This window comes from Mesitornis unicolor, unplaced genomic scaffold, assembly GCF_000695765.1.
Source record: "Mesitornis unicolor isolate BGI_N332 unplaced genomic scaffold, ASM69576v1 scaffold8235, whole genome shotgun sequence".
Classification (NCBI taxonomy): domain Eukaryota; kingdom Metazoa; phylum Chordata; class Aves; order Mesitornithiformes; family Mesitornithidae; genus Mesitornis; species Mesitornis unicolor.
Genome location: NW_010187500.1, coordinates 108,183 through 129,965, shown reverse-complemented (window position 1 = coordinate 129,965; position 21,783 = coordinate 108,183). Strand labels below are relative to the sequence as shown.

Below are 21,783 nucleotides of genomic sequence, written 5' to 3'. Positions count from 1 at the left end.
ATTTCTATGAACTGTGTAAAGAAAGCAGGAAACTTTGATTGATTAGTTGTGGAAGTTGCTTTTCCTTAAATTTTTGAGTCTTTGCTTGCCTGCTCATTTTCTTTTTCCACTAAATGTACCAGCAGACCAACAATGACTATATTTGTGCCTGGACTTAGCTATAAGTTTCTAAGCTGTGGAAGTCTATGCTGTTATGTGGCCAAGGATTCTTGTTACTCTCTAGCAATAGCAGAAGTATATAAACAACCTCTGAAATCCAAAAGCCTTTGAAATTTTGCATTGAGAGACAATGATTGGTTTAAAACTTGAGATCATAAAAAAACCCAAACCAAACCAACCAACCAACCAACCAACCAAACAAACCCCACCACCACCCCTGCTTTTCTTTCTGAAGTAGACCTAGAACTAGAAAGGACCTGTTTTTATATTTACTTCACCTGGGGCCAAAAACTCTGAGACCAAACATGATAACTATTTGTGTAAAGGTCTCACATGAAGAAACTGCAAGATTTTTTCAAGGCCCAGACTGTAGCATTTTTTTTTTTTTAAATCTAACATCTCTTGTTCTACTTATAAAGTCCAATTTCTTGATAATCACCGATGGTGCTGTAATGATTCAGATAAAAATGTAGCTGACTTGGTATATTACATAGACTTTTAGTTGTTTTGCATTGTTGCAACTATATAAAGCAACTAGGTAATCTAAAAACTTCAGTTAGAACAAGCTGACTTCTAGGTGGTTTGAGTGTATTCTCTGCAGGTGACAGAAACCAATTACTATTTATTTTTGTTAGGGATTTTCAGTGTTTTTAATACTAGCTTGTATAGTACTGAGTTTGTCACATAGATTACTGTTGCTTCAGGTAATTAAATTTACTGACATTTAATTAAGTGTGCACGAGCAATGATTTGTGAGTGTTGCAGTTTGCTTGCATACTTTTTTCTCCAGCAGTGTCCTACAGTGGAGTAAGGAAAAAATAAGATACCTGAATAAGAGAGAGCTTAAGCTTTTTTATTTTCTGTGAGTAAATGATGGCACAGAGGGTAACCAACATTTCATTTAGCCTATTTAGTGTTTAAAAATAAGTCTTCATATTAACAAGGCAGAACAATTTACAACATTTCTTGGAGAAATGCAGCAGAATTATTGTTGTGTTTTCAGCTACAGTATTTGTTAGAAGCCTTTGTTATACAGTTATATAATGACCCTTTTAATGTAAAAAATGTGCTTTTTATCTGTATTTCTGTTAATATCCTCCATTGTCTTGTTATAATCATGATAATGAGCTGTAGTAGCAAGGCAATCAGAGTATTTCATTGTTGAACTTCATAAGCTTATCACATTTTTTATTCTCTGTCAAGCATGCAAAACAGAACATGTTCAGATTTTTAACCTCCATTTTTCATTGAAACTTGTAGAAGAATCACTTCATATTTTATTATATTATATGTATATACCAAGGAATGTATTAAAAATAGAGAAAAACAACAAATTAATTAGCACACTGACCAGATTGTGCAAACAGTGGTTGAATTTCAAATGGAGAGACAAACTAAGACTATGTAAAACAGCTCTGAAGATAAAATTAAAATATTTTAAAAATGGAAATTTTTGTCTTTGTAAAGCATCAGAATCAGTATTAATTTTTGAGTTTTACTTGTTTTCCAAAGAAGTAAAGAATGTGCATTTTAAACTATAAAAATATTTAAAGTAAAACTCTCTAAATTAAGGTGGGAATTTTATAATCAAACTATATTATTTTCGTTTTCCTGTTTCATTGTAGAGATACTACATTTACTCATCATGTATTTTAAATTTTTAAAGCAGAAGAGTTGAAGTTCAGTCTTTGACTTGTCCTTTAAGCAGTAGAGTGATTAAAAACCTATTCCCGTAAATCAAGTATAAATGCATATCTCAGAAACCTGGAGGTAAAAGATAAATTAAGTTACAGAGAATGATTTTATTATCTTACCTTCTAAATATGCCCTTTCTTTAACCCAAATTGTACCCCACCCCCATATGGAAAAAAAGATTGCAGCAAAGGCTTTAATTATCCATATTCCACTGATGACTTAGCTAATTTAAAAGTTATTTTTAGGAAGGCAAAAAAAGAGCAAGTTTTAAATCCTCTCACAGTCTGTGTACCATATGCATCTTTTTTGGTTTTACACAGATTGCTAAATCGTAAGTCCTGGGCTTTCCCTCTGCAGGCTCAACCAGCTGCTGCATTAGCTGTTCCTGCATCTTTTTTTCTGTGTTGAGTGCATTTAAGCCCTTATGCAACCTAATACTTTCTGTCATTGGAATAATTTTTTATTTTTATCTGCACTCTGGTTTGCAGTAGGGCTTTCTTTCAATTCCTGCAGTAAAGAAAAGCAAATAATGACGATACACTTCTTTACAGTGACAGGATGTTTATCAGTCACCTTGCACTTTCTTTGATTTTGTACTGTTATATGTCCGGTACATCAATTTTGTGTTCGGTATTTCAGTTTATTCTTCTGAAAGACCTCTGCCTTGAAGACAACCCTAATACCCTATTTTTTCTTTTTTTTATGGGGTTTAATTTATGCAAATGTTATATGATGAATGTAAACACTGTTTATATACACACATGGATAACATTTACAAAAAATTAAGAGATTTTTTTTTCTTTAATTTCAGCAGTTTTAATACAGTCTGAATGCTTTTCTTTTCCCATGGGAAATAATTTGTATACAGCAAATAATATGCAAAACCAGTGTGTAATGGACAAAATCAAAATAGTTATGATTGTAATTTCCAAAGCCTATTTCAAGTTACACTTGAATATATATGTAATTTGTATACATTTCAACTATTCTTTAAACTGTATTCTCCCAAATATCCATCTATTAATGTCAAACTTTTCTTTAAAAAAACCCCTGATCATTATGTTGACAGATTCTTAAGGGTGTCAATGAGTCTGTTTTCATATATTATTATATACATAAAGTAGTGCATTTCTTGCATAGGTGGTACTTTATTCAATTGCAAATGTCACTTGAATATAGCCTTAGCGTCCTTCTTCTGTATCTTGCACTGACTGCCACTGTCCTCCATATTGCCTACATTCTTTCATCTACTTAAGGTATCTTGCTTTCTGAACAGTATTTTATTGGGAAGTTGCAAAATAGGCCCTCATATACATTAACTGTTCTTAGTTTATAATTTGTAGTTGATTTTGTGGTTCCTTGAGTTTTTCTTGGTATATGCAAGGAGATTTTTTTTTTATGCAACCTCGCTTTTCAGTTTTGGAGATCATCCTTTGATTTTGTCTCATTGTAATTTTGTTCCTTACAGATTTTGTTGCCTCCACACTTGTTGCCTAGAACTTCATCTCAGGTTTTCCATTCAGTTCTTCATAGTCTCTTACACATTACATAGTAATATTTCAACTTGAATTTTTCTTTCATCTTCATTCACAATGATTAGATTTCTAACGTTCAGCTGCTGGTTTTGCAGGTATCCTTAAAGTATTGTGGTACAAGTTAACAAAGCACATTATTTACTCATGCTGGCCAATCTTTTACTACTCCTGTATATACTTGGTCATCCTTAAACCAAGGCTGTCAGGTGTCTGGATCTACTTCAGCATGTCTTGCTTACGCTTAGGATGTGAAGATGCCATTTATTTGGATTCTTAAAAAGCTGTTGGACTCAACCTTGACACTTGTGATGAAACCAGAGCTTTTCCTGTGTCCACGGCAATAAAGTCGTATCATTAGGAAGTCTGTGGTCACCATTCTTCTTAGCTATTTCTTGGCAGAAGTGGACAGTTAGTTTGATTCTAAAGTAAGTATTCACTTGAAAGATTTTGACAGGTGAAGATTTCATCTGCATGCCTGAGAGCAGTATTCAAGACTTGTTTCTTTCCCTTCTCTCTTTATTTTGCTTCACAACTGTGGTGTGAAAATGGCTGAACAGACACCATTTTTGAGCATGGGACTTTCACAAGTACTTTAGGAAATCTGCAATCTTTGCTGGAGGCTAGATGCATAACGTTGCACACATTGGAGCAAGTAGTAGCATTGGAAACACTAGAGCAAAGCACCTGGCTTTTGAAAGTACTGATGCAATCACTATGATTTTAAGCTGTAAGGAAACCTGAGACAGAGGTAGATCTCAGACATTTTATTCCTTTTTATGGACTTGTGCATGTGGGACTTGCACTTCCCACATTGCTGCTGGGAAGAGTGGTGTTTCTTCCTGATAATCTGGTTATTTGGGAGTTGATGAAAGAAAGCTAAAGGAGTGGGATTAATGGAGACTGTAGCAGAAAAAACAAGAGCAATTACAGCTATCCTGGGTAAGACATTAGTGCTGCACCTCTCAAACTGAGAATGTTTTATTTTGTTCTAGGGTAGTGTGCTGCTATAACCATATTCTCCAAGTCATAGACCTGATAATGAAAAAGTTGTAGTTCTGCCCTCTACAATTAAAAAGAAAAGTACTGTGGAGAAAAAAAACACAAAACATTTGGTTTTGATCATATTCTCCTGTCTAAAGCTGCACTTAAAATTAAATGCCTATGAATGCATGGGGGAAGGAGGCCTTCAGTCATGTTTTTTTCCTTCTGTCTTTGGGGAGGTGACAGCACAGTGGAAGGAAGAAATTTTAGTCTGTATGAGAAGCACGTGCTGAATGTGTACCTGATTTTTGTTTCATAAGGGAAAAAGATGGCGAGCCAAGAGCAATGTATCATGAATCATACTGAATCTGTTGGCTGCCAGTTAGACAAGTGATATAGAATTGTACGACCTGATTTATAAAGTGGTACCAACTCATTCACGTGTGTAAAATTATCTCACTGCTGCTTCTTTTCTTCCTTTTAGTACATTTTTCCAACTTCTGTGTTCAAAAAAAAAAGATGTTTTTCATTCAGGGAATACTTAACACAGCCACTGATTTTTTATTTTTAGTTTTTTTGGCCAGTTCTCAGACTATATTTTGACCTTGATACTTGGATCCAGCATTCACCAGTGGAAACTGCTTGCTGTGCTGTTTGGTTAAGCTGATTATCACTTAATTGTGAGGCAAAACTGACTCTTGGCAAAGTTTTAATTAATGTTTGAATATAAGTCTACTTTAGGTTGTTTGGGGAAAAAATGATAGTCAAATTAGAGAGGGTTTTTCCTATCAAAAAATTACATTTTAATTTAATGAAGATTAAAAATATCATTCAATGAAACTATTTTCTAACAAAATGTCTTACATACAGTGAAAAAAATCTTATATACATCCTGACAAACTTATTTATACCAAGAAAGGAGAAAAATGTAGACAGTTATATGAAGTAATTATATGAAGAATGAAGTAATTATATGAAGAATTGAGTGGTCAGTCAGAAGGTTTCAACATGCAGATATGATCTATTACATTCAAAATCTTGTTATGGACAAAGAGAATACACTTTATATACTGAGCTAAGCATTTATGGTTCATCTAATTAGTTTTGACTGCCTAATAATATGAAGTCCATATTATCTAATTATTAAATTTTGTTAGTAATATGGTTAAAATCTTATGCATAAACCTCCTACTAATTCCCCCTGTTATTTGTTGTTATGCTCCCCCTTCAAGGTCTTCTCGAGGTCTTAAAATTTACTCTTCAGTGTTCCTCAGAACGGGAGAAAGTATTTTAGCAGTAAATAACATTTGGGGTTCTCCACCTCATCTTCAATTCTGAAGTCTGCTTGAGTCTACTTTTTTGTGTTTTCTTAAAGGTGTATACTTGCTGTTCCTTACTGCTTCCCAGGCAAAGTTTGGGAGCCGCAGGCTGCCCTCTCCCAGCCCCATTACCCCAGAGGGGCTGTTTGTCCTGCAGTGACCAGGTAGGGCTGCCAGGCCCTGCCCCTGGGCACTGCCTGAGTGAAGCCAGCGTAGGGAGGCCACAGTCACATGGCCACCAGGCAAGTGCTGCCGTGGCTAAAACCAACTTCCACCAATGCAGGACCAGACACATCCTGGGACTCAGTGCTGTCTGCTGCCCTCCAAGCCTCTAGCCCTGGGTTAGTGTTGGCAAAAAAAAACATTTACTGGACTGGAGAAGACAGCATCCCAAATATTTGCCTTGCAATTGTTACTGACTCACAAAGAGATGTTACAGTAACCTATGAGTAAGAGCTGATCTCAGCATGTGTTTGCAGTGTTGAATCTATAATATTTACCATTGCTGGCACACAGAAGATTGTGTAATGCAGTTTTGGTCAGACAGCTACCTAAAATATTTATCAGTGTGAGAATGTGGTCCTTTGTGTTCAGAACAAATGGTTTGATGTTTTTAAATTATTTAAAAACTTTACATGAGTGACTCAGAAATCTCGTAAGTTGTCTGACACTGGTTTGTGATGCTTAACTCACATTGCTTAGAAATCAATAATAGAAATGAAGAGCAATTGCTTAAAGAAATGACTTTAGAGGTCAAAATCCAGATAATAAAGAAGAAGGAAAGCAGCCTCTTTTTATTATATTCACCTGGACTCATTTAAAACTTGCAGATATTCATGCATATGTTTTATTAAATGAAAGCAATACATCTCTAAACCCCATAATTTTTAACACATAGAATTTTGAAACTGACTGGGGCAATGATGGACTTTATTGATTTTTTTTTAACTGCTTTAAACATCTGGTAAACTGAAATCAGTAACCCTTGCTGTGAATGTGCATTTATTACAGCCAAACTTTGAAAGCTTGATTTCTGGTGATTACTGCTACAAAGTTTGTTCTGCACAAATAAATTTATTTTTTACTCTATTACATCACATAGTAAAGTTTAATAGCTGTTTTCAAGTTCTTTTCACTGTACTATAAACAATTTAGGAAACTCCAGTCAACATACTCTCACATTCTGAGGCTTCACTGAAAGCATGGGACAAAGATTTGTTCACTGAATGACACCAAGCAGATAGAATTGCTAGTATGACTTTTAGTAACACATTTTCCTCTTACCTCTGCAGACTATGGTACTATTAAGAAAGTACTTGCCCCAATGAACCAGACTTCCAGCAGCTGCCTGCTTGAGGAAATTGAACTCCTACCAAAAAGTCAACGAGAGCCCATCAGAAGCCTTCAGATCCTGCACAGCCAGAGTGTCCTTTTTGTGGGCCTTCAGGAACATGTGATTAAGGTCCCTCTGAAGAGATGCCCCTTTTACAAAACATACAGGTATGAAGAATTAACTAATTTGATTTGATTGGTGAAAAATGCTTGGGGGAGAGTGGTGCAAGAAAAATGGGAAGGAAAAATGCAACTAGGAATGCACATAAATTACCTCTCTGAATAGTTACTTTCCATGTACACTACTTACAGAATTGTCTCTGACTTCTTGTGCTAACTTGTTAGGACTAGATGAGACTCACAAGGAATTTATACTGATATTTAAGTGTCATACAGATTCTGAATTGTGAAATGAAACAGTAAGAAATGGTTTATATAGAACAAGTATCTGATAACGTGCTTCCCTGTTTTCTTGAACATAACATGATTATGCCACTCTGGTTGTACAAGACATTAAACATGTTTTCTTAAGCATATGTGTTTATTTCAAGAAGGGAGATTGGGCTGTTATCCTGTGTTTTCTTAGGGACTCTGTAAACACAGGGAGCTCAATAACACGGATGTCCCATATTTACACCAAGTCTGCTCTCCACTTGAAATATTTCACGTCTGGAACCTTATTATGTTATTAATGAGATGTGAACTCCAAAATGCAGAGGTGAGACTTCCAGAGCACCTGCTTAACTGGCGCCTGTGTGGAGGTCCCACAGGGCCCCTGGTAGCTGTGGTTCTGTCAGGACAATTCTCAAGGGACATCAGTGCAGCCTTGGCTGCAGGGCCCAAATGTGCTTCTGCCCTCACAGGGTGGGACTGCTGTCTCAAATTGAAAACCGCATACATAGCTGCAGGCTAGGCATTCCTTTCCCTTCTTCAGTAGTGGGCTCTAACTGACTGATTTTAAGCATGTTTAAAAAAAAGTGGTACTGTTCCAAATTTACTGAGTAGAACAGTAGTTAAATGACTCATCTGAACTGATAATTTATTCCTCTGCCCAGAGGTATATGTAGTCTCATCTTCCACTGCAATGACTTACTTAAAAGGAGATGCAATTATTACTTGTGGGGATTTTCAATCATATCTTATGTAGTTATATCATTTTACTTGGAATAATTAAATATTCATTGCACCAAAAGGGTTACTGTCCACACTTTCTTCCTGGTTACAGAGTTCACCAGCAATTCTAGCTCTTTTTTTGAGAAAAGAGAGGATTTACAGCAGTGATCTAGATGAAATAAGGCATCTTCTCATCATCTATCATTAGATGCTCGGATCATTTGGAAAATGCATAATTTATCACTCCTCTATCACTTACTTTTGGCTTGACTAGTTTTTTCCTGACTTATGCTGGACTTCAAGCATACTTTGCTCTCTACATGTGGAGAGAGTATAGGTACCTTACTTGGGACTATAAATTTCACTAGGTAATGAAACACCTGAAATTAAGTCGTTGCATTGCCAGTTGCTTTAATACTCACATTCTTGTTATATGTTGCCAACTATTAATTCTATATTATAGCAATGGTTAAATAGAGTAATGAGTAAACACTACCTAAGGAAAATGCCTTAGGGCATTGTGGTTCTTTTTTTAGATTATTTTAATTTTATCTATTCACATTTATCATACTAAGGGCTGTATAACTGTGCCAAGGCTATATTCTGAACTTCCATCAATAATAACGAGAGTGTCTTCCCCAGATCAAGGGCATGTGTAGTCTGTAGTATCTACTTCACATAATCTTTGAGAAATAGAGCATGCTTGTGTATAAATAACAGTCTTAAAAAAGCCAAAAGGCTGAAAATGTACTAGCTCGTCTGTCTTGACTTTTTCTGTCAATGGCAGTGTGTGCACCATCTAATCTTTTCTAATATTTTGTTTAGGTTTATTACAAGGTTTTCAGACAATATAACTTTAGTCCCTCTGTTAAGCAGACTGTTCCACAAGCTAATATCTCAATGTCAAGATTATTTTCTTGAGATTGCCTATTTTTTAATTATTCCTTGTTTGTTCTTCACATACCAGCTTCTAAAGCATGTGTTCATTGCTTTTATTTGTAGTTTATTATGTCTCCTTAATTATCAACCTGATATGCTCTACATATTTAGCTAATTTCTATTTCCTTGTAAATCTGTTCCTCCAGCACTTTCTTGTGATGGAGCACACTGTGACACAGCATAGCCTCTGACAGATATTCCCGCTGATTCAGGACAGTCCTCTTCTACCAGTTCAAGGCTCTGCTCCCACGAGCACTGTTATCAAAGGCCCTTGAATATATTGGTTTACATTTGGAGACTGAATTTGTTTTGTGTGTGTGTGTTCTAGGTGTAGTTCAGTGAATTTTTTTGCAGTGACATCTGACAATACCACGGGCAGAGCCTGCTGTCACACCTGTAGTTTGGGTTGCTCAACACTCTCCATTATGACATGATTTTTTTGATGTTTATGGGTTACCTATTTTAGTTATTTGGATTGACAGTTTTCTTGGAGGACCCCCTCGGACTTCTTCCAATGGCTGAATAATTTTGAACATCCTGTCATAATCCTGCTGTTTTCAGGAATCAGCTGAGGAAAATAGTTTGGCCCATGTGAATTCTTACAAACAGTTCTCCAGAAAAACGGAGCAGTTCCCTTAGTTCAGCTCTCCTTGGGGAAAATCCTTAAGATTTGGCCAGGAGGTTATGACTTGCGTATTGCCACTCACACATGTTTATCAAACTTTTACAGAAAAACGTCGACATTATTCACTGGTGCTATTATTTTCACGAAAGATTCTCCAGCTCTCTGTACTTCTTTAGAAGTAGTAGGCCAAGCACAACTGACTTTTGTATGCCCACTAATTAACTATAATGCAAGATAAAATAGAATATTTATCACAAGAAGGTAGCTATTAAACTCCCCACAGTTGCAGTGTTTGCTATTTACTTTGAAGTCTCTAAGCATTGGCAATAAGGAGTAAGATCTGTAGTGGGGTGGAGGGTGAAGACTCCATCACCTGAAACAAAGAAGCAATCAGCTTTCCTTTCTTGGCAGCTGTAGCCTTCAATAGCAACACCGGATGGCAGTGATTTCTTTGCGGCAAATATGTCAGTGTAACATTTTGTACTGGAATTTTCAGTGCATCATTTTCAAAAGTAGGGGCAATGAAAGGTTGTATCAGTCCAATGTGCTGCAAAACCTTACCAAGCAAGGGTCAAGAATTGGTGTTTCTGATGGAAGAGAAGTTTCACACACGTAAAAGTCTTGAAAACTAATCTTACTATGATGTTATGTCTAAGTAAATAAACAGTGCCATCTGCTAAAAGCTGTACAAATAGTGACTTTCTGGTGTAAAAACCCCCAACTTTTGGGATTTTTTGAGTATTGTTTTTTAATGCTTAAAATGTTATTGGGTCACAAGTTTGTTTTGCTAAGTAATGTTATCACAGCTATTCAGCTGTAACCTTGACTTTTCTCTCTCCATACTCCATCATTTTTATTTTGTCTTCTTTGTTAACCATCAGCTATGCAATCCGTACATATGTAAAATATAATTGTAGCAGCACAGTAATAAGAGGCGTACTGGATTAACTTAAGAGTAGAAAACAATTACTGCAAATTTTGTTCTGCTTTATTTCATTTTTAGAGCTCTGGCAAGATGATTGGATTAAGCATTTCAGCCACTGTTGGATTCCTTTGTTTTTCCTTGGCTGTAGATGTTGATTGCTCAGAAGTACACTCACATTCAGTACAAACCTGTTCTGCTGGGAATAAAACACTGTAGCTATCATTACATAGTAGAATAGTGATTCATATATACTAATATTATACAAGTTAACAACCAGTAATGTGGTCTAAACTATTACTAGGTGCTAATGTGTCCAGAAAAGCTTGCCAACACATGGATTTGTAATTGCTGTTTTGAAGTAATCATTCCAGAATAGTTATTTTTGGATATCCAGGTGGATTTCTTTATTTCAAAATATGCAAGCCTCATTCCAGTTTAAATCAGCCAAACACACTGCTGCATTAGAATGCTGGAAACACTTGAGACCTAATCTGAATTAGTGACTCCAGTGTAATATTCCGGAATCAGAATCTTCATAAATTTCCCAAACTAGGATAAACCATAATCCTGACTGCAAGACTAGATTAGAAGCACATTTTTAAAATGTGAATTCTTTTTTTAGGTATTAGATACACTGCAAAATTATCTTCAGTTGGTGTGAACTTATAAGAACACTGGTAAAGTCAGCAAAACTATGGAAAAAGCACAGTTGAAAACCTTCCTCACTCAAAAGAAGTACAATACTGGTTCCATACTGGGGAGAGGAATCAATTAAAGCTCTACAGATCTGAGGTTGACCTGTATTTCTTTCTTCCTCTGTGAAGCCCAAAGTGATTGCAGAAAGTGTTTCTGTCTATCTGGCCTACAAAATGCATCACAGACAAACTGTGCATTTACATTTTGCTGCACCTGAAATATTTAGTTGCAAACTCTTTACAGTGTGCAATCTATGCATGTATATATTGTATTGTAAGCACACATTTTTGGCAAACAAGAAGGAATTTTGATAAAAAGGTAGAATTTTACAGCCTGCTCCCAATGTATTTATTGCAGTACCCTATGAGGACAAAGTGTAGGTTTTAGTTTGCAAAGTTGTGAGAAAACCAGATGGACTTTACTACATATTTGCAATTCAGATTTTATTAGTACAATACTATTTTAAATAAAGAAGTGAGCTAAGAAATAAAAATTCAAATCAGACATGTGGTTTTCATTTGGCATGATATAATTCATTTCTTTGCTTTAAAAAATAACAAAAGTTTGGAGAATTTTAAGTTCTGTGTAGTTACTGTTAAGTTTTTCTTGGAAATCACCTGACGTGTTTAAAACAACCCACTTTCCAAGAGGTCATTTCACTAATCATTTGATACTTGGCAAATGTATTCACTGGAAGCAGAAGTTAAAGGAACTGAACGGTTTTAAAACAAATGAACAAACAAGCAAAGGCAAAACTTGAAGACTTTTTGTTTTAAAATAATTTAACATATCAGATACTGGACTGCCATGCAGTCAGGCTGGCACTTCTCAGCTTACAATGCACTGTGTTATACCGTAGTTGTTTTCTTATTATAATTGTTTGCAGTTCTCTTAATAATCTGTAATCTTTTTGAGGACATTTTCATTTATTTAATGTTTTACAGAAAATTAACATCTGAGTTTGAGGCCTACTATTGACCTGAAGGTATGAAAAAGAGAAAGAGTATTCTTGGTGCAGTAGTGTGAACTGTGGACAGGATTCCAGGACAGTTTTGGTGTTCCAGTTCTAGGTGCCCAGACTAAGTGCCTTTGAAAGCCCTCTGCTCCTCATAATACATTGTCAGTCCAGCGGAGGTATCTACAGTTACTTCTGGATTTAGACATAATGGTACCCTCAAAATGTTGAGATACTTGCTATCTGGTTAGTACTTTTAAGGACTCAAGGCATGCATCTTAAATGGGCCTGCTATCTTTATAATTGACTCATATTCTAGCACAAAGTTAACCTCAACATTTAAGTTCAAAAGAACCTAGGTTACAAGCGGACTGAAAGGACATGGAAGTTGTGTGCCCTGTTAACCTTCATATCCCCTAAAGATGTGCAGGTCTTCTAAAGATACGGAAATGCCATATGGAAGCAAACATGTCCAGCCTGGCCAATCACTGGTCTTACTGTTCTGATGTAGGAACACATCAACTTGTGGGAAAATCCCCAAATCTGTTCGGTTTGGGTTGCCTTGCTATGTAGGTGGCTCAGGTTTTCAGAGCCTATTTGCCAACCACAGATTTGCAGACTCTAGTTTCAGCCCATCAAAAGCACTCTGAAAATTCTAGCTTCACCTGGTGGTCCCAGCATTTCAAGGCTCCTACCTCCTAATCAGAGGGCTGGAAGCTCTGTCTTGGCTGATTGACGTGTATGGGGACCTCAGATATTATTTCTTTAAAATGAATGTCAAGCCTACCTTCTCTTTTAGAGAGTGTGCTCTGAAAGTTGTCTTTCAGATTTGTTTTAAGTAGAGGCACTTGGAAGCATCTGCCTTCAGAGAACTGTGTGTTATAAACAATTCTACTAAAAATATTATACATAAATTGCTGATTCTGCTTTTGAAGGGAGGAGTTTGTACACTTAAGGATAGTATTTGGCAGTGCATGCTGCAAGATCGAACTGTACCTAGATGGATTTTGAATGCCTTCCAGAAATTCAAGTAGGAGGAAGCAATAGTAGTCCACACAGAGTGGCTGAGATTATTAAAACATTTGATTTTTATTAATTGTACAGGCAAGGGTTAAGCAGGATTTTGAATATTTGACATGCATCTTAGTTTAAGCTCCTAGGACTTTATAAATTGTATACCTACCGTTTATGTTCTTCTGCAACATTCATCTGTATCTTTAGATCCCTATTCTTCATTGCACTTTCATGTGTATACACACACACACACACACACACATATATCTATGTCTTTACAAAACCAGTAGTAATGAAAACACTGATAAATACCTGTGTACAGAAGTCTGGTACCAGATTCATGTATTTGTTCAGAAGTAGGTAGCATAGTGCTCAACATGAGACCGTGGAACATAAGACAGGCTTTTATCTACAGTTGTCTGTTTCAATTTCCAGTGAGCAGTCAGACTTCTGTGCAATAAGATGGTGACCCCTGTTCAGTTTCTGGTATACAAAGTGTCCAGATCAGAGTTGACAGTGATTGGAACTAGGTAGGCATGGCTATCTCAAGATAAATGATTTGAAGGGGTCAGGACACTCAAATATCCTCTGCTCTTCAAAATGCTGTGTATAAAACAAGACAGAAAAATGTTTCATTGGACATTATCAGAAGATACACCTCTTATGTTTATGACACTTTCTCTGAATAAAATGTTGCAACTCAAGGGAATAGCTGATTAGCACTTACAATGTATATTGATATAGGAATATATTGTTCCCTTGAAAGGAGATTTTAAAATCTCTTTGAAATCAATGGTATCAGGATATAGCTTTTAATCTTATGAGGTTTTTTTGTTCTTTGGAACACACATAAAGAATTATTTTTAGTCTAAAACTGTATGGTTTTTATATATATTTTGCTCTGAATGGTGTTCATTTCTGCCTCATTTTCTGTCTGAATAAATAATCTCAAATGTAACTGAAGTAGAGCAGTTTTGCTAGACTGCTTGAAGATAGTTCTAAATTAGCTGAGGAAGATGACCTGCCATTGCTGGCTTGCTTTAGAGTGAGGTGACTTACGGTTCTGTTACTAGTCAGTCAAAATACATTGTTTAAATGTTGCATGACTGTCAGTAGGTATACCAAACCATCACAGCCAAATGAATGTCTTGCAGGAGAGACACTCAACTACCTATCATTTACATTTGGTAAAAAATGTGAAATGACAACATAGAGGAAAATTAGAAACAATCAGTAGAACCCAAAAGCTGTTGAATGTTTTTGTAGAGAGTGCTGACTTGCCAGAGTAAGTGGCATCGAGAATCTTAGAATGAACCAATTCACTTTTATTTCAGAATTTCCTTCCTGCACAAAATTGCCAGTTTTAGCAGTGCTGGGACAAATCAAGTGAAGTCTTAGAGATATGAACTGGTGCCTACCAGGAGTAGCAGACAAAACATTCATTTTCATTGCTGGTGAAATGGAAGTGTAATGTAGAGTTTCAGAGACAAGATGTCTAATTTATTATCCAGCTCTGCTACTTCCAGTGTCACTAGCTGAAAGGGCCCTGTCAAGAGAAAGACCTAATACTAATTTTAAAATTTATCTAATTTTAAGAGTGGCATCTAAAATGGCTTTAATTTAGATAGAGATTCTGGAGGAGACAGGGATAAAGATGTGTAGTGTTATCTAATTTTTGGCTTTAGTTACTTACATGAATGTGGCAGCCATTTAGTACAATTTCTTTTGTTATTTCATGGATACGCTGAAGCTGTTCCTCTTCTACTCTCTGTTGTGACAGAGATTCCTTAAAAAGGAGTTAAAACAGTATAAAATTTTCATTGATGGAGGACAGAAAGGACACATAATTGTGAGTTAATGATAGTCTCTTTAAATTTAATATTTCAGATAGAAGTTCTGATATTTTCATATTTACAAGCTTTATTGTTTCCTCATTTTCTATCCGTAAACTTAGTTATCTGTTTGTTGGTTTTGCTTCATTGTTTGTTGCTTGGGGTTTGTTTTTTTTTGTTTAATCTAGGCAGAGCAGATCAAAATAATTAGCTGCTGTTATTCACACATTAAATTATCCCTCAAAAAAAAGATACTGGTTTTAAAAGGTGACATAATTAAGCAAATACAGATAAACATTTATCCACATACTACCTTTCTTATTCTTTTCATTTAAAAGAATATACATCTACTTTCCAGAGATATTTGTCATCTAAGCAAGTGATCTAAAAGTAATAAATAAGAAAACTTTCTGAGACATGAGTCAAGGAGGAGAACAGAAAAGGATTAGATCTGCAGAGAAGTACCTGGGAGTCCTGATGGACAATAAGTTAACCATGAGCCAGCAATATGCCCTTGTGGCTAAGGCGACCAGTGGCATCCTGAGGTTCATTAAAAAGAGAGTGGTCAGTAGGTTGAAAGAGGTTCTCCTCCCCCTCTACACTGCCCTAGTTGAGACCACATCTGGAATATTGTGTCCAGTTCTGGGCTCCCCAGTTCAAGAAGGACAAGGAGCTACTGGAGAGAGTTCAGTGTAGAACTACTATGATGAAGGGACTGGAGCATCTCCCATATGAGGAAGGGCTGAGAGACCTGGATGTCTTTAGCCTGGGGAGGACTGAGAGGGGATCTTACTAATGCCTGTAAATATCTAAAGGGCAGCTGTCAAGAGGATGGGGCCAGACTCTTTTCAGTGGTGTCCAGTGACAGGACAAGGGACAACAAGGCAGAAGCTGGAACACAGGAAGTTCCATCTGAACATGAGGAAAAACTTCTTTACTTTGAGGGTGACAGAGCATTGGAAGAGGCTACCCAGAGACGTTGTGGAGTCTCCTTCTTTGAACATATTCAAAACTCACCTGGACACGATCCTGTGCAACCTGCTGTAGGTGAACTTGCTTTGACAGGGGAGCTGAACTAGATGACCTCTGGAGGTCCCTTCCAACCCCTACCATTCTGTGATTCTGTGACTGTTTTGCCAAAACCTGAGAACAGGGCAGCTATTTAAGCCAGGTCCTGGCTAATTTCATGAATATATCTGTCATGATGAACTGAAATGTCAGAAAGAGGGTGATGATGTTGAACTATACTTTCATGGTATTGCTTTTCTTTCTGAAGTAATATTTCAAAATTTAAACTTTTTACAAAATGAGACTTGGATATAAGAATGACTGGAACAATCATTTAGAACATTAGGAAAAAAACAACCTAGAGTTTTACATGTGAGAAATACTTCTCAGACAAAATTTCCCATTGTTTTGTTTGAAATAGTTCATGTTTCTAGTATTATTTTATGTATTGTAGTGTAAAGAAAAGAAAATATTGAAGACTGTTAATCCCTCTCATTTTTGGAGGAAGTTCTTCACACTTAGCCTCTTTTCCTTTGCATGAGGTTAGCAGAGTTATTAAATTACTAAAATAACAGTGTTCTTATGCTCAGTGGACCTTCTTAACTAAATTCTGAAAATATTTACCTCATTTTATCTTGCTGCAGTACTCTCCAAACCTGTTCACTTACTGAAATGGCCAAGTTCGGTATCCACAAAGTTATTGAACAATCTTTGTCCCGGCAGTACAAGGACTTCTCAGCATTTTTTTACCTTATTTCTTCCATGAAACTAGGATCTGTTGTGATACCAGAAAGTTATAAGAATGGTCAAAAGAGCCCTAGTTATAGCTTCTAATTGACTTGTCATGAAAGGTGCCAGCCATTTTGATCTGCCTGAGTGGAAAGTAGTGTGGAAGCAAAAGCAAAAGAGGGAATGGGATTTAAAAGCAAAGTGGGAGAAGGATCAGTTTACTCCCAGAAAAGAGGGAGTGTGGTTCTAAGTAAAAGAGTACTGCCTTTTAAAAGATTTCATTTTTTAATAAAAAGTGTCTAAAGCATAACTGCATAAAAAAAATATTAGCACTTAACATAAAGTAATAATGAAGTTGGAAAATTGAGCACTTCTACTTTAAGAAATAACACAGCTGAAATTGCTAATTGTGTATTATGTCAGTCTTTAACTTTTAATTTTTTTTTTAAAAAACATATGCTTTATCAGAGGTACTCTGAAGGAGATCACTGAACATCTTGTCTTGCAAACACTGGAAGGCCAAGACACTTAAAATTTTCCATAGTCTGCATTAATTGTCCTCCTCATTTTCTAGATAGTTAAATGGAAACATGTGGAGGCTGAGTTCCAAAAATTGTAACCACTCACAGCTGCAAAAACCATCATTGGGACCTCTCTTCTGAACACTGAATCCCCTAGACCAAAAGGTTTATCTTAAAACTGGCAGCCTAATTAGGGATTCCTAGGGAGTTTTGGCTATGTCTTTTGCTCTGTGCCCATTTTGTAGATGGGAACTATCGTCCTACATAGTACTGGCAATCCATGTTGCTAAGTCTACTGTAGAAAATAATTCATTGAAATTTATAAGCACTAAGAATCCTCTGTGATGTTATTGTAGAATAGCATACTAGGGAATTAGTAAGTCTGCATTTTGTCTGATGTTAGAGTGGAACTACATAAGAAAGGCCAGAGATAAATAGAAATATGAATAAAACACAGGATTTGTGAGGACAAAGCTAGAGAAAGCTGTCATTTAATAGAGAAAATCACTTCTGGTTTTGTAAAGTGGGTCCTTCAGAGTCTGTTGGAAGCTGGACTACCATCCTCCTCTCTAACCTTTTTTTCTTCTCATGTGCCACTGGAAGAGACTGTCTAGGGCAGCAGGTGAGATGTGAGAGGTGCGATGGCAGCCACCAGCACCCCTTTGAATTTACTTCCAGGGATTCTATAGCAGTGCAGAAAACAAAACAGAACAAAGGGTTTCTACTTATTTTTCAAATAGTAGACATTGTCATCTGATTTCTGACAAAGGTGATAAGTATAATTCCAAGACTGATAGAAAAGACTAGGAGCTCTAAGTCCTGAAATCTTGGAGCAGACAACATGTGCTTTTTATGAATTGCTGTAATTCTCTAGTAATTAAGTAGAATAATCAGTCTTGACAACATACCATACATGCAGCCAGAAATTCAGCTATGTACTTAAAAGAAATCCTGGCTTTCTGCAGGCATTCAAATTCATTTTTCTCCTGTTTTGTCATTTCATATGTGTCATACCACAACAAGAATCAATTTCACTATTTGTTTTAGGCCTATGAAATATGAAGAGATGCCACATAGTTATTTAGAGAACTTTGTCCAGTACAGACAAAGATAAATGTTCACATTTTCTCATTGGTTTTCATTTGCAGTTCGTGCATTGGATCCCAAGACCCTTACTGTGGCTGGGACATGGTGATGAAGAAGTGTACAACTCTGGAAGAAAGTCTGAGCATGAGTCAATGGGAGCAAAGCATTACTGTGTGTCCAGTAAGGCCAAATACACTCATTTATTTTTTAAAACTTTATATTCCATGTGATTTTCATGAAAATAAGCTGGTATAGATTTTTAAGCTCAGAAAACTGTATCTAATGCTTTTTTCCCCAGGCATTCCCATGGGATTTTAACAGGATATTTAGTGTCTTTTCTGTTTGTTATCAAACTACTTACATAATGTGATCAAAATATTTATAGCATTTTCAAAAGGTAGTTGGTTTTTTTTACCTGTAATGTCTTTGTTCCACTTTGAAAACAAGTGTTTACTAAAATTTGAGATATTGACATGGTTTTCTCAGCAGGATTTTTCTCCATTTTGTACTTTGAAAAAATGTAATTGCTAGTGGTATAATCTTTTTTTTTTTAGGATTTTTTTTTCTAATATAAAAGGCTATATAACATCTTTCAAAGACCAAAATTGGAAGGGTGAATTGTGTGAGTTAAGTCTCAGCCGCATAAATGACAGGAGTGATAAATACTAAAAATTTAGTGTTAACATTTACTGTGGCTTAACACTTCTCTTTAAAAATTATTTTGAGCAAATCTAATATATTAAAAATGAACAAAAAAATTTATTTATATCCTTTCTTTTAAATGTGGTTATAGTGGTTTTTTTAATATTGATTCTTTTCCCTTACTCTAAAGAACTCAAAAAGAGGGTTAAGATGGATCTTTCTTGTGCTACTAAGCTCTTTCCTTTGGAGACCCATACTACTTTGTCTTTGCCTTCTGCCCATGAACAGGAAGTTTTCCAACTCAATTCTGTTTTCATCGCTAATAAGGACTTCTTGACCTTGTCCCCACTCACCACTGGAGCACATGCATCTATGAATTTTTGCTCATAAAAAATCCATCTTCTATTCTCCATTGGTTAAAAAACTCCTTTTAACATCTTACTGACACTGCTCTGATTCCTGTCTTTTAATCTGGGCTTTGTTTAGTGAATTAGAGAAGTGCAAAATTAGTATAAAGTTCTTAGAACTTTCACTTGTGATCTCTATGTGTGTTGCAGCAGCCTTGTAGATACAAATCACTGCACTGATTCTGAAGTCCTTGAGAACTAGCTTGTGTTCTCACTGTCCATGTTTGACATTAAATAGTAATTTTTTAAACAGTATCTTGTCCTGTCCTTTGCATCCATGCTCTTACATAGTGGCCTAAAAAAAAGGGGTTGCAGTGGATTAATCTGCATTAGCATTTTAGCTCAAATCAGCAGCAGCTTTGGGGCAAATACTCAGATTTTTCGCATCTAGCATTCCTTGTTTCACATCACAAAGCAGTCTTGAAATACTCAAGCCACATTACTTTCAGATGAAATGAAACAAAAAAAAAGTATGCTCCAACTACTACTAGGCATTTGATCCATGGCAGAGCGAGTCCAAAGTAAAGCCCACAAAATACGTATGGTGTATGTGTCAAGACTTCAACACCAACTGTTTTATTTTCCAGATTTCCAGTTTATGTACGTAACACTTGCTAATATAGACACAGCTATTGTCTGACAGCAAGTCTGGATTCAGTCACTGGTGCAGTCCTTGCCTCCCTGATTGGCAAGTAACTAGATGCTCTGTACAGTATATTGATTTCCAAGTACATGGAGTATATCATATCTCCCTGTGGTAATCCCACAGGCTAAATGTGGTTGTGTGGAGGGGTTGCTGGTGGCCTAGTTGGGTTGCTGTTTTAGCAAGGATTACTGGAATGGGTTGGTTGGTTGATATTTTCATGAGCAGTCTGCCTACTGCTTAGTCTTTGAATTCTGGCATTAGCCCTTATTTTAGTTCTTAGATACAAAACATGAGGCCAAAAGGGGGTGAAGGGTGTAGGGGAAGGAATGATTTAGGAAGCAGAATTCAATTCTATTCCATTTAACTGAAAAAACAGTTATTTAGTATCTATTATATGGCAGTTACGCAAGATCTGACAATCTACTTAAAGCAGGGAAGTGCCAAAGGATTGCTCAGAAATTCATCCACAGCTGTGAGACTTACCCTGCGTATCAGAGATGAAAAGATTGAGCAAGCCTCCCAAGGAATTTTGGAGTTGAGCAGATTGGGATTGCATAATATAATGAAAATTTTAGAATTAACTCTCTCAGTTGAAAAGCATGGTTTTACCACTTAATGTCTTAAACCCCTGAACTCTAAGTAACACATTATTGAACAAATTTGATAACTTCATAGAAAATTTCATTTAAAATAACACTGTAGTCTGACAAACTGCAACCAATTACAATTTTGTTTAGTGAGGCTTTCAAATATTTGGTTTTATAGCATTTTTATGTGCTATATTCACAGGATATACAAGCCAAGATGTAATGAATTTCATTTTGTAGGCAACTGAGCTATGTGCATCATTGACATCTGCTATATACACTTAAGATAATGTTGCAGGCAGAACATGAGCATCTGAAACCTTCTTCCCTTCTTCTTTTGGTTCCAATTGGTTCCAATATCTTTGTTGCCAGTAAGACTGCACTGATATTTTTAACACTATAGACTATTTGTCAGATTAATGCATGACCAGTTCCTTCTAAATTCAGATCAGAGAGAGAGGCCTGCTTATAGAGAGGCCAGTTTGGTTCAAAATTAAAATTGTGACCAGTTGCACTAGAGAAATTATTTCCTAGGTAATTATTCTTATACTTGAATATTTATTGGCATTTCATGCTAGAGCAGGGAGGGGGGGTTGTAGAGGTAAATGAGCATTTGTGTTACCTCCTTTCTGAACTCTGAAGATAATTTTGAAGATATTTTGGTTATCTTGCTTTGATTTAAATCTCAAGTTGTTTTTTTAAGTTATTGTTTCAGTTGGCATAAGCACATCAATTGTGCATGAATATAGATAGTAATTAGTGCCATGGCACATGTATCTACCTTGAATTTCTTAATATTTTAATTTTTTTAATTTCTTATTTTTAATAGTAATGAAGGTTCATTGTTTTGCCAAAATAATTGCTAGTGGGACCACTTGCAGTCCATCACTTAAAAATAGCCTGTCTGACATTATCAATGAGTTTTTACAAGGAAAGTAAAAATAATTTTTAAAAAACTTGTGCATTTGGTTTTTTTGTTTTTACAGAAGTATGCAACATGAAATGACTTTATTTTTACAGCTGTAGCAAACACTCCA

The 21,783-nt window shown here is 36.0% G+C and overlaps 1 protein-coding gene across 1 annotated transcript in view; it reads left to right on the top strand.

Annotated features, from left to right (window-relative positions):
* Positions 1 to 21,783, top strand: part of SEMA5A (sema domain, seven thrombospondin repeats (type 1 and type 1-like), transmembrane domain (TM) and short cytoplasmic domain, (semaphorin) 5A) — a 149,461-nt gene that overhangs the window by 47,926 nt on the left and 79,752 nt on the right. The window contains exons 9-10 of the mRNA XM_010185467.1: positions 6,982 to 7,189; positions 18,527 to 18,644. Of these exons, the coding sequence (XP_010183769.1) occupies positions 6,982 to 7,189; positions 18,527 to 18,644 (326 nt within the window). The remainder of the gene's footprint in view (positions 1 to 6,981; positions 7,190 to 18,526; positions 18,645 to 21,783) is intronic.